The following is a 12869-nucleotide window of genomic DNA, read 5'->3' as shown; positions in this document are numbered from 1 at the left end:
AACCACTGAAGTCTGTAGTCCTTCAGAGAAGGAACATAAAAAAACTACATTAACTTTTGCCTGAAGCCCTCTCGTCGTGGCTAGCAGACCTCGACATTTGCAAATTCAGCTGCTGATCAGAATGCTGTCATACGTAATAATAGAATAGTGAAACATTGTTAATTTTCAAGTCTTTCAAAATAAGGGCCTTGCTGTCATAATTGCCTATTTTGCACAAGAAACTGGGGTCAGTTTAACACGTAGGCTTTCGCGACCAATATCCATAAAACAAATTTTGGTTAGATCGCCTAAATATAAACGTGTCTTTAACCCCGCCACCACCCGACAGCCAATCGGTAAGGTTTGTCGCGTGGACAGAACATGCCAATTTATCACTAGTAACGGCTAATTGTAATTACTGGTGAAACGTCACACTCCGATTATAAATGTTGTGGCTTGGCTCTCCAACACACCGGTGTGCTGTACTAGTGACGAATTGGCCACGTTCTGTTTACGTGACAACCCTCCCTAGTTGGCTGTTGGGTGTTGGTGGGTTTATCCACGTTGATATATTTACACGATCTAACCCAAAAGCACCTGTATTATGAAAGGTGGTGGTGGTGGTGGGGATGGTTAATAAAAATGAACACAACCGGTTGGGTTGGAGAGTTAAGCCCACACACATTGACAATTCGAGCCCGACGTTTCGCGTGTGATTGCAAACCGGCTTCATCAGGCGACGTTCAATCGCAGTGGGACGCGGTGGTTGAGCTGCACCGCGCTGCCGCTGCCGCTAGGGGCGCCCCTCGAGAGGGGCTGCCCACCCCCCAGTCCACTCCAGGGCCGGCCCGCCTGTGATGCCGACTGACAACAGCGGTAAAGGTAAGGGCCGAGATATTGTGCAATGGCGATTACCCATTTTTTGTTGTTGCATAGCCACCTGTTAAGTTCTGATAACGATGGGAAAGTATATATATTTTAAAAATAAAGTTGAATTGCATCGCAAGGGAAGTTAGTTAATAAACAGAGATTGCTTATAGTGAGGTCGGGCATTTTTAGTAGGCCTTTACGAAGCCTCCCCGCTTGCATGAATCTGCCTGCGGGAAAAACGGTGACAGGTACCCGCTCACCCCACACCCCCAGCTTGGGGCCGTTGCCATTGCTTTCAACGTAACAAACCCCCCCCCCCCCCCCCCCCACAATTTATTGCATGTATGAACAGGCGCGGTGCTTGTTACACAGCGTACATGTTTTAATGACACTACTTCCAGCCTGGCTTTTAAATCCTGCGGGGTGGGATCCGTCCCCGTGTCTCGCCGAGCAACGCGAAGCGCAGAGCCCCTCGGGCGAGGTGGCGGCTGACGGCCGGCTTGGGTCCCCCAGTGCGTGCGAAGCGACGCACAGCGGCGTCAAAACGTCCTCGGATTATTCGTCCGCTCCCTCGGATTATTCGTCTCCCGCAACACTTTCTTTCGGCACTTTTGAACGCGCTGATCTCAGTGTGTTGGGATTGGTGGGGGGGTCGGTGGTGGTCGCCGTGTACATCAAGGGGCGTGCTGGTTAAACTGCACTGTTACGGTCTTGACTGCGTTAAGACAAAGATCCCTCCCACCGGCCCCCCACCCCCCTACCCCCCCCCCCTCCACGGGCCCCCCACCACCCCCCCTCCACGGGCCCCCCACCACCCACTCACCGGCTCCCCACCGCCCCCCCCCGACACCGGCCCCCACCAGCCCCCCACCAGCCCCCCACCAGCCCCCCAATCCCCACCGCTCACCCCCAGAGGTTTCTGGCTCAGTGTGATTTTAATACTTGCATGGCCATTATCAACGCATTGAAAAAGACACCTAGTTCCAGGGCTTAAACCCAGGACATCAGCAGTTGTTGGCGCAAGGCCATTCAACCATCATGAGACGGAGACACAAACCCCAGTGGCTTTAATCCACAACCTTCCGCGACTGTTGGCTTGTACCTCTTTTTTCCCACTGCGTAATCGAGCCGCACCGGGGCCACGCCAAGCCAGCCCGGGGCGGCACCAGGTGGTTTTCCATTGCAGAACCTGAGCCCTGCTGCTGGTGCCATCACATGCAACGGAGGAGTCGAAGGGGCGCATTTTGATGACTACATTATATTTTTAATCGAAATTTAAATTTGAATTTTTAAAATCGAAATTTAAGACTACATTATACACAATGCATTGGGCTCCACCCGCGCTGTTGCCCCTGGGCCAGGTTCAGATGCCTCGTGAAGCCATTATATCACATATTGGTTCCAGCTCGGCACACCAAATAGCCAGTGGAAACCCACCCATACTGTGAGGGTTGATTTGGCCCGAACTTGCCATTCGACAAGGGGTATTTGCGTCCCCAAATTGGCCATTATAAATCTTTGAGACACCCAGACCCACGGATTTTACCCAGGCTCTCAGATGTTTGCTGATAGTGTGCCATTCTTAAACCTGACATGGCCATTATGGACCTAACGGCCATTGTAATACATTCAGATGGACACCCAACTCCAGAACCTAAACTTATGATCTAAGAGATTGCAGGGTCAATGTTTGACATAACTATTATCTATTCCTCGAGAGAAACACATTCATATTCTTGGATCTTTCAGTAAGGTCACATCTTTGAACCTATCTACGTGACTTTACCGAAAGACCCAACCAAGAATATAAAATCCTGCAGTCACGAAAGCTTTTAAGTCAAGAAACAAAAGCAGCAGACCATGCTTTCCCACCTGATGACGGACGCTTGTGTTGCACCCGAAATGTCGTGATTCATTTTATTTTATACCTACGTGACTTTACCAAAAGAACCAAAGAGTAAGTATAAACTCTTAAAAAAGTGTTTTTCTGTTTGTATTTCAGGTTTCTCTGAAGTAATAACATCATATTTTATAATGATCAAAGTACTGAAGACCATTTTATGAAAAAAAAGTCATGTTGAAAAAACTGATTAAATTAATTTTATTGTATTAAAAATGCTATTATGAGAATACATGCAACAAATTTACTTCAAAACTAAAATTAAATCGACAAAAAAAACAACAAAACCGCCACCCAAAAAATGGCAACTCCCAACTATTCGCGCTCGACCTTCGACCCGAACGTCATCCCCGGTTCCTTGCCGGATTCTACCCCCGACTCGGAAGCGACTCCTTCCTCAACCCTTCACCCAGGGGCCACCACCGATCAGCGCTGCTATCAGGACGAGACGCACGCAGTGCGCCTGCTGCGGTCACTCAACGCCCTCCGCAAGGACGCCACACTGTGCGACGCCCGCCTTTCTGTGGGCGGAGCGCAGTTTTGTGCCCATTCGGCTGTTTTGGCGGCGGCGAGCCCCTACTTTCAAGCTATGTTCGCCGGACCGTTGTCCATTGCCACAGCCGCTGGTGGGGTCGCCACCGATGGCGCTGTCGACGGCAGTTGTGACGACGGTGGTGGTGACGACGGTGGTGGTGGTGGTGTTGGCAGTGGGAGTCACGAGAAAGTAGATGGTGACTCCGACAAGGCAAGCAAGGTGGTCGAGTCCGAGCCTTTGGTTCAAATAGGAGGCATTGATGCGGAGACCTTTGAGATTTTGCTGAACTACGTGTACACAGGTGAGTGAGTGATGATCACTAACAAGGATGAAGCTTGAAATAACGTCATTGCCTTGTAAACTAAACAAATTATTTGATGATACAGTGTTTGCAGTGGTGCATAAATATATACTGGGCGACATTTTGGGAAATGACCCTTTTTCATAGTCTTGTAACACTATCTTGTAACACCATCATCTTCCATGATCATCATCAAGGCGCTTAGATATATTAGTGGAAGCCACCTTACAAATAAATGTATATTATTATCCTTATCACCATTAGCTTCGTCATTAGTAGCATCATCATGAGAACCATTATCATCCCTTCAAGGTTGATCAAATGAGTGGCAACAATTTGTGGGAAGTCATCTGTGGTTTTTCCATGGAAAAATTGATCGTCGCCATGGGAGTATGGAATTTATATTGCCGACATGAGGCTGTCGATTGAGATGAGTGCGACCCCAGGGAGAGATGATTTGAATTCAAGCCTCGAGCTAGAGTTGGAATCCACATTACCGCGATGGAGACAAATTTCGACTTCCCACATGTTTAGTGCTACTCATTTAGTCAGAGAGATGATAATCCTGATAGTGATGGGGTGAGTCATCTCGTGACTGTGATTTTAACTCAATTATAATGAAAATTACAGCAGCTTTGCTGAAATTACAATTATACTGTGATTGCAATTCATTACGAATTCGTTATGAGTCATAGCAACACATACCCATGGATGTTTCCTTGTGTTTGGTTGTGTCTGTATACTTTTGTCTATTGATTATATCTCTCTCGTTTTGTATATCAATGAATGTGTCTGTATTTCGTTCTGTCTCCATTTTTTTGAAACAACCTGTCTCTATCCCTATCCATCCCCCAGGCTCTCTCAAGTTGTCCGAATCAAACGTCCAGGACGTCGCCATAGCCGCCGACATGCTTAGCCTGGCCGGTGTCGTTAGGATCTGCAGTGACTTCCTGCGGGAGCACATATCGGCTGAGAACTGCCTGGGGGTGATGATGTTCGCCACCGCCATCTCCTGTCCCGACCTGGAGGCCCATGCCTGCCAGTTCTTCTATGACAACTTCGTTCCCGTGTCTGAGGTCAGGTTCCTGGTGCTGCTGTCCGGTTTCTCACAGGGTTCATAATGGCCATGTAGCAATGAGTTATTGTCGCCACTCAATCAGTCATTGTTACACCTCCAATTAGCACGGTTGGCTACGTACGGTGCGAAAGGAGTTCACACATACGTCAGGAGTAATGAGTGTCTCTGCTGCTGCCAGCAGGAGGCGGAGTTCTTGTCGCTGCCCCCAGCCCTGGTGCTGAGTGCCCTGGGCAGCGAGGAGCTGCGCGTGGAGCGTGAGGAGCAGGTGCTGACAGCGGCGATGCGCTGGTTGCTGCACGCTCCGGCCTCGCGCCGCCTCCACCTCCTCCACATCATCAAAGCCGTACGGCTCCCACTGATCCCGCCCACCACCGTCACCTCGACCGTCGACGGTGAGGGGGTGGTGGTGGCAGCGATGGTGTTTGGAGGTGGACATTAGTTGTGGCTGTGGTGTCATTAGACTTGCAATGCTTATTTTCTGACGAGTAGAGATTTAAAACGGCACATAGCCTAGATACTCGATATGCAAGGATTAACCCACCCCATGGTGATTTCATGAACTCCCTTCCCCCAGCCATTGGTGCTGACAACCTCCTGTTCAAGGTCAAGCTCAAGACATTCCTGTTTCTCTTTGCCTATGACTTTCTCTTTATATGTAATACACATTGCCACTGTTTATGTGTGGCGAACTGAGATGTCACATTTATATTGTTTATAAAGCGAAATTTGTATTCTCGAGTGTAACTGTTACGATTCTGGTCGTTGTATTTTTTCTCATTCTGACCATCTCATTTCTATTATTCCTTAAAATAATGTTTTTGTACAGTTCCATTCGCTTAAATGTAAGTGTATAATTGGCATAAATTATGAATGTTCTTTTCTCATGCCCATGATTAATTCATGTCTCATGAGTGAAATAATACGTGTATCCTACTAGGTACACATATACAAAATAAGATTTTAAATAAGTATTGGACAAGGCTGTATTTCACAATGTTAAAATATTATATTCAGGTCTATTAGCCTATGAGCTTGTGAAACATGGTTCTCTTGCAGTATTAATTTAGTCAAGATTTCTGCACAAAAAAAATCATGGGTCCCATGCAGCCCAATTCAGAAAAACAAAACAACACAACATGAGAGCTGTGCTCTTTGGTTCCGAATAGAACCAAAGAGTATGGATCCTTGCAGTCACGAAAGCTTCAAATCTAGAAATGAGAGCTGTGTTCCGTCGTCCCGCAAACAATCGGCCTTCTCATGTGCTTGTGTCTCAGCCATTGAAGATCTCAGCGTTCGAGTGGCCCTGCAGGTTTTGCTGGATGAGTATCAGATCCCTCGACTGAGCAAGTCCTCCAGACCAACCGCCGTCTCCACCTCTGACTTTTCTCGTCGAGCCAAGCCCCGGAGAAAAGCTCGCAAATACCTCTACGTCATCGGTGAGACTCGGATTCGGGAAACCAGGATTCACGACTCGAGCTTTGATTGACATTGGGTTTCAGGATCAGAGTCTGTTGATTGAGACCCGGTTCCAGGATCCTGAGTTTCAGCATCAGAGTCTGAATTGAGACTCAGAGAGACTGGGTATGAGGATCAAAATCATTGATTGACACCCAACTGTAGGACACTGGTTTCAGGTACACAGTTTTTTTTTTACATTGACCATGTTTTATATTGAAACCTGAAAGCTACATTTGTAAGTCTATCTGGTTAACCTATGTCTATAATTTATTAAATAAAAATCATTAACGTGTACTGGACAACGGAGCCCATGGGGCATGGTCATAGCTCCTTTTCCCCACCTCCCCCTGCCACCCCTAGGAGGATACACAAGGCAGCAGGGGGGTCGATGGGGAGACAGCCGCGCTCTGAGCTGTGTGGAGCGTATGGACACCATCTCACTCTACTGGACATTGGAACCATCTCTCCACCAGGCCCGGAGTGGTCACTGTGTGGTCACGCTCGATGGATTCATTTACGCGATTGGGGGTTAGTTTACAAAATCGGCTCCAGGGAACTGGGTTTTAGGATCAGAATCTTGATTGAGATTCACTTCCATGATAAGAGTTGATTGAGACTGGGTTTCAGGATCAAAGTATTGATTGAGGATGGGTTTTAAGATTAGAGTCTTAATTGAGACTTCTTTAGCATCAGTCTCTATGGGGACTGCATTCAAGATCAGAGTCTTTATTGAGTCTGGGTTTTAGGATCAGTGTATTTGACACCTGCTCTCAAAATCAGTGTCTTGGTTATTTGGGGATCGGATCACTTTAGTCTTGTAATCTGATCCATGAGCCTGAGTTTTTGGACTGGCAAGGGGCACCTGAATTGTCTTGTGTGATGACCTTGTTTCAGGAGAGAGCGAATCAATGATCTTCGCATTTGTGGAGAGGTTCGACCCTGTGTGTCGGCAGTGGGCTCCCGTAGCATCCATGCTCTCCCCTCGATGCAGCTTTGGAGCTTGTGCCTGCAATGGAGCCATTTACGTCATGGGTAAGCACTTACTATAAAGTTTCAATACTCTGGGTTTTGGCAGAACAGTTTTGATTGACACTGGGCTTCAGGATCAGAATCTTGGTTGAGTGTTGGCTCCAGGAAACATGGTATGCGGTTTTTGTCTTCATGGAGAGCCATCGAGAATGGGTTTCAGGATTTGAGTATTGATTGATATTGGGGTTCCGGGTCGGAGTCTTTGTAAGAGTTGCCACTGAACCCTTCCAACTTGCGGACGTCCCATTCCCAGACGACTGCAGTTGCAGGGTGGGTCCTGGGCCCGCAAGCGGTTAGCATCAATTTTATTTAGAGGCATAACGCCGCTGTTTTTATAGGCATTGTACTCGCCACAGAGAACTGCAGCAACATGACCGCACCCTATGAGAGCTTGTGCCAAACTGTGCCACACACCCTCCAGATATGGCTTTTTCTGTATGTGTACGTCACCGGATCGGAATCTAAAGAAAAACTGATGACGTACATGTAATTTACCGGAATAGGAAAGGATAAATTTCGACCGTGTTTGGAATAAGAGTCTTGATTGAGACTGGGTTTTATGATCGCAGTCTCTCTTAAGACAGTCTATGGATCTGAGTCTTGATTGAGTCTCATTATCTAGGAGACTGGGTTTCCCAGTGGGTGTTTCACTGCCTGGCCTGTGCTGCTGCTGTAGGAGGCTGGGTGGGTGCCGATATAGGCTCATCGGTGGAGCGTTATGATGCGGCCGAGAATCGCTGGGTGGCTCTGGACAGCATGGAACCTCCTCGTCACAGCTTTGGCTGCTGCCACATGGATGGTTCGTTACATTTTCTCTGAAGGCAGCACCACTGCCCCCCACCCCCCAGTCAATTCCTCTGTGTCCTGTATCTAATGCGCCTGTTACCCCAATACAATTTTTTCTTTGCGTTTTTCTGCTTATCAGAGGAATACAATTTGCGTTTGCTCATAAAATATATAAACCATGTCACCGTGTCTCCATGTCTCTAAATGTGTCGGTGTATCTGTATGCCTCCCGAATCCTTGTTTCTCATATCGATTCTCTGCATGTCTTCTCCCCGTCTGCCTTCTCCCCTTAACGTCTCCCTCTCTCCTCGTTGTATCCGCTTTCTTCTGCTTCTGCTTCTCTCCCCACTGCCGCCGCCGGCGCGCTTGCCAGGCCTGATCTACGTGGCGGGCGGGCTGGGCGTGGGCAGCTCGGAGCTCTCGTCGACGGCGTCGTTCGACCCGCGGAGGCAGCGCTGGACGTGGCTGCCTTCGCTGCAGCGCGCGCGCTCCCACGTGGCGCTGTGCGCACTGGGCGGTCGCATCTACGCGCTCGGAGGCTGGGACGACGCGCTGGGCGCCCTCGACTCCGTGGAGGTGTACTCGCCCGATGAGGCAAGTTTCCCCGTGGTCGCATGGATATTTCCCCAGGTTTTTTCCCTCCACATTTAGAAACATGTGTTTGGAGTATTTGACTGGTATACATTTTCACATTAAAGGCCACTTCGTTGAGCTATTATCTGTGGCCAGGTTGCATCTGAAAAAGAGCTATATAGCTCAGTGGGCCTTACGTGGTGAAATAATAAAATGTTTATAGTTTTCATAGTTGTAATGGCTGGCTCCATGGCTTAGTGTGAAAAACGATGAAGAGGTTCCTGATTGACTGATAATTTTAATATTTGCTTCGTAATTTTTTTGTTGGTATATATATTAAAGGGAAGATAAACCAAGAAACACAGTAGCTCTTCTCGAGTAACTGCACACCTAGGCTGTGTGTCATGGGAATTCCACTATAAGTTTACAACTTTTCCCAAGATAAAAAATACTTTAAACTCAGTCTCAATCATAGCATTATAACAACTATTTATTTATGTTACTGTGATGTCTGACCCATTGGTAGCGTGATCTCCACTTGTTGCAGAGGTTCATGGTTCGAATCTGGCAGGCCGCCCTGGTTATTACTTTGGGCGCTCTGGTTATTACTGTGGGTGTACTAACCATAAGATCCCCTGACGTAATTTGCAAGAGCAGGCCATTGTGTGTGTCAGCATAATCGTAAAAATTCGCCCACAAATTACTCAAAATGGATTACCCATAGCAGTCATCTCCCCCTACTCACAGACTAATGCCCGCTCACAGGCTAGGTGCTGAGTCACCTAGTGCTGCACAGGGACAGCTGCCACTGGGAGTGCCCTTTCAAGTGTCTGAGATGAGATGTTTTGTAAGGCCATTTGGCGTATAAAGTTTTCTGAGATGCCTCCGGCGCAAAGGTCACTCTATCAAGAGTTATTTATTATTAAGAGCACTCCTTGAAGGATGTGTTGACTGCGTAACAGTGGAAAAACTGAAAACCAGACGGTGATGCGATGAACCAGAGCCCATGAACAATGAGCTGAATGCATTACAACAAGAGCTATAAGCCAGACCGTGATGAGTTCATTTCATTTCAGCAGTTTGCCTTGTTGGATCAACCAATAATCCGATTCCTCCTCTGCCTTCCCCTCTCTTCCCCTTCCTTGTTGCTGCCTCCCCCTCCCCCACCTCCTCCATGTGGCCACCAGGAATGTTGGCAGGAAGCCCCGCCCATGCCCTGCGCCCGGGCCGGTTGCGCCGCGGTGGCCGTCGGGGGCCGCCTGTACGTGACGGGGGGCCGCATAGCCCCCCCGGGGGGTGGGCTCTTCTCCTCCATGGCGTTGCCAGGCGCAGAGGGCTCCTTGTGGGGGACGGCGCCCCCCGTGACGCTCGACAGCACGGAGATGTTCGACCCGACCAGCGGCACGTGGCAGACGCTCGGAAGGCTCGTGACAAGCCGCACGGAGGCCGGCCTCGCCGCTATCTAAACTCGCGCAGGGCCGAGCAGGCTTGAGATAGACTTTAGCAGACCCAACTGGACCCTGACTGAGCCAAATTAGACCTGGAGAGCCATCAACCGGGAATTGCTAGGCATGATTAGGCCTGAACTGGTCCCACGATATCATGACCAAATACGGACTAGAACTGAACTGGTTTAGCCAGATATTATTAGGCCTCTTTGGGAACAAGAAGTGCCTAACGAAACCCCAATCAGATCCGTTTATGTCGAGGATAATGCAGGAAGGTCGAACTGGAGTTTAACAGGTCCTGCAATATCCTGATCGGGCCCAGTTAGGCCTGACCAGGCAAGACCAGGTCTAAGTGGGCCTGATAAAGATTCCTAATGAGACTGGAGGTTAAGATTGGGTGTTAGCGGAGGTCAGTGTGTCTGCTTACTAAATTGAACATGGAGTTGCACTCATCTCAGTTGACAATCACAAGCCTGGGCTAGAAATTATATATTTCCATGACAGAGACAAGTCTCACTGTAGGACAACCACGCTTGACTTCAAGGTTGGACCTGTTTAGACCCAATTAGGCCTTGTAAGGTGTGGTTCTGCACAGCCAGGCCAGTATTAATTTTATTTACCCAAGAGGAATGATCATGAGCCTCGTCAAACCCAGGCAAGACTTTGAATTTGAGACCTTTTGACCAGGCATCACACGCTGTGACCATTGAGTCACGCAGGCTGATAGGGTTAGAGTTGGATTGAAGGTCGTATCTCTGCTATAGTGTTACCCATTTGGGTATATGGAAATGTGTGGATTTAGGCAGTTATATGTCATTAGTTATGTAATATAAAGTATGTACATTTTGACTTAAAGCTTTCGCGACTGCATGAATTCATATTCTTTGGGTAAAGCCACGTAAAAATAAAAAAATAAATCACGACGTTTCAATCGCAACACAAGTATTCTCTCACAATACAGTGGCCACCTCCACAGCTTCGTCGTCGTGGAGGTAGCCCAGCTCACCAATCTTACATTGACATGCAAATTTCTTCACTAGCCCCGCCCACTTCGTTTATGACCCTTGGGCTACACCCATCTCAAACCTTTATAACATCCTGCCTCAGCAGCTCTCCCGCTATATTTTTTCACCTGATGACGATTGCTTGTGTTGCGATCGAAACGTCGTGATATTTTTATTTATTATTCTTTTTCTATCTAAGTGGCTTTACCGAAAGACCCAAAGAATATGTACATTTTGTACATATCTAAAATATGATTTATTTCTCACCTTTATTTAATCAGGTGATAACCCATTTATAATCATCTATTGTCATCTTTTTTTTATAAGTGTCGGGTCAGTTTTGTTTCACAAATACAAAGGAGGCCTCATCACAGCTAAACACTCCACTATTCCTGATGCAATTATCTGGCTCTACATGAACTTCAGCCATACGAGGAAGTATTTATTTTCACATTTTAATAATTTTTTGACTAAAATGACACATTCAAGTGTCTCCTTGCTGAAATAAGGATGGTGCTCATATCTACTGATGACCCATAGCCGGCAGTGGCAATTCCACAATCATGAATGGGCCAGTCTTTACAGGGAACGACTACAAGACGTGCAATGACTTTTACACTCGCAATACATGCGTCGAATTGTGCGTACGAGAATATATTTACAATTTGTACAAATAATATGCAAGTGATGTGCTGTTACATTTAGGCTGAAAGAGTTGGAACACGAAATACGAAGCTGAAAAAATGAGAACCACAAACGTGATTGAAAAATGGGGACAAAGTATTCCCGATAAATACACCGTGGAGGGATGGGCTGAGCCTGTCCCCAAATGAGATTTTAATTTATTTGCAAGATTCCAGTTGAAAGTCTTTACATTTATATTTAAATGTTTGATTTAAAGTCGCCTGGTTAAATAACCGATGTGGGTTTTATTGCATTAAAGTGGTGTGGCTTTTGTAAATACTGTTGTTTTTCCATAAAAGTCCTTGACATTGTTTAATCTTTCCTGCTCTAATTATACTCTGCTTGTGCTGCTGCCTGTATTGTGTTGTCATAAGATTAACCACTTTGCATTGGGAAACTGCCATGGTCAGCTACGCAATGGCCACTGTCAGAGAATGCCCTCAAGTTGATGTCACAGAACTACTACTGAAGCGCTTTGGGTTTCCTCTTGTCGACACTCGGGCCACACAGGCTGCCGAGGTATTTGCTGTATGGCATTAAAGCGTAAACATGTTTTGCTTAGTCTGCAGAGTGGGAAATATATTAAATTAAGTGACAAACCAGAAACATGTTTTTATTAAGTAATTCATAACTGGAACTGAGTCGACCAACTTGCCACACTTGAGAACACGGTTGGCTAAAACATGAATCAGTATCAGGATCTAAGCAATTAAAAGCTCAATGTTGCCGACACGGGCACTGCAAAGGACGGTGGTAACATCTGCAAATCTCTTCTGCATGTGAACATATTTTTTTATTCCGGTTTATAATGTTATTTTCTATTGGTGTCTGCTTTACACTTTCATGGAATCCTCTCTTTCATTGGCCACTTATCTTTCGCTCGCTGTAAAGATGGAAGCTGTCCGAATCGTACATTGGCAGTTGAGTGGTGTGCTGTGAGGTGGACACTTGCTCCTCAAAGGAAGAATACACTCCCAATAGTGTTAGGCATAGTGATTGAGTATTTCTTGTTTCTGTGCCGTCGGGCTGAATGTGACTAATTTGCCGTTGAGAATGTCCACTGCTAGAGGGAGTAATTCTATTTTAGCTGCAGTCTTAACTGCGGATCTGTTAATGTGGATACCTTGCAGTGTTTTGCGACTGCTTTGACACACGTTAAAATGTTTTATACCAAATTATTGCTTTGAGTCTTCCGCGGACGTTAACGTCTCAAGAGTCCACCAT

At 46.9% G+C, this 12869-nt stretch overlaps 1 protein-coding gene across 2 annotated transcripts; it reads left to right on the top strand.

The window, feature by feature from the left end:
- Positions 1-738: 738 nt before the first annotated feature.
- On the top strand, positions 739-11956 carry IPP (intracisternal A particle-promoted polypeptide). Of its 2 annotated transcripts, none has more exons than XM_032946109.2 (10): positions 739-861; positions 2852-3585; positions 4441-4661; positions 4845-5055; positions 5938-6099; positions 6482-6649; positions 7016-7153; positions 7827-7949; positions 8310-8530; positions 9697-11956. In XM_032946109.2, exons 2-10 carry the CDS (start codon positions 3051-3053, stop codon positions 9973-9975), a joined length of 2058 nt encoding a protein of 685 aa, XP_032802000.1. In that variant the 5' UTR covers positions 739-861; positions 2852-3050; the 3' UTR covers positions 9976-11956. The 2 variants fall into 2 exon arrangements, with proteins under 2 accessions (XP_032802000.1, XP_032802008.1); XM_032946117.2 differs by lacking the exon at positions 739-861 and adding an exon at positions 868-1097.
- The last annotated feature ends 913 nt before the right edge of the window (positions 11957-12869 follow it).

The sequence above is a fragment of the Petromyzon marinus genome, chromosome 1, assembly GCF_048934315.1.
Source record: "Petromyzon marinus isolate PM22_M1 ecotype Great Lakes invasive population chromosome 1, UKy_Petmar_22M1.pri1.0, whole genome shotgun sequence".
NCBI lineage: Eukaryota > Metazoa > Chordata > Hyperoartia > Petromyzontiformes > Petromyzontidae > Petromyzon > Petromyzon marinus.
The sequence above is the reverse complement of the archived record's forward strand: the minus strand, read 5'-3'. Positions and strand labels throughout refer to the sequence as shown.

Coding starts and splice junctions, on each gene's coding strand:
- IPP (XM_032946109.2), top strand. CDS start 3,051: ATGGCAACTCCCAACTATTCGCGCTCGACCTTCGACCCGAACGTCATC. Junction 5,056..5,937: donor CGTCACCTCGACCGTCGACG/GTGAGGGGGTGG, acceptor CTTGTGTCTCAG/CCATTGAAGATCTCAGCGTT. Junction 7,154..7,826: donor TGGAGCCATTTACGTCATGG/GTAAGCACTTAC, acceptor CTGCTGCTGTAG/GAGGCTGGGTGGGTGCCGAT.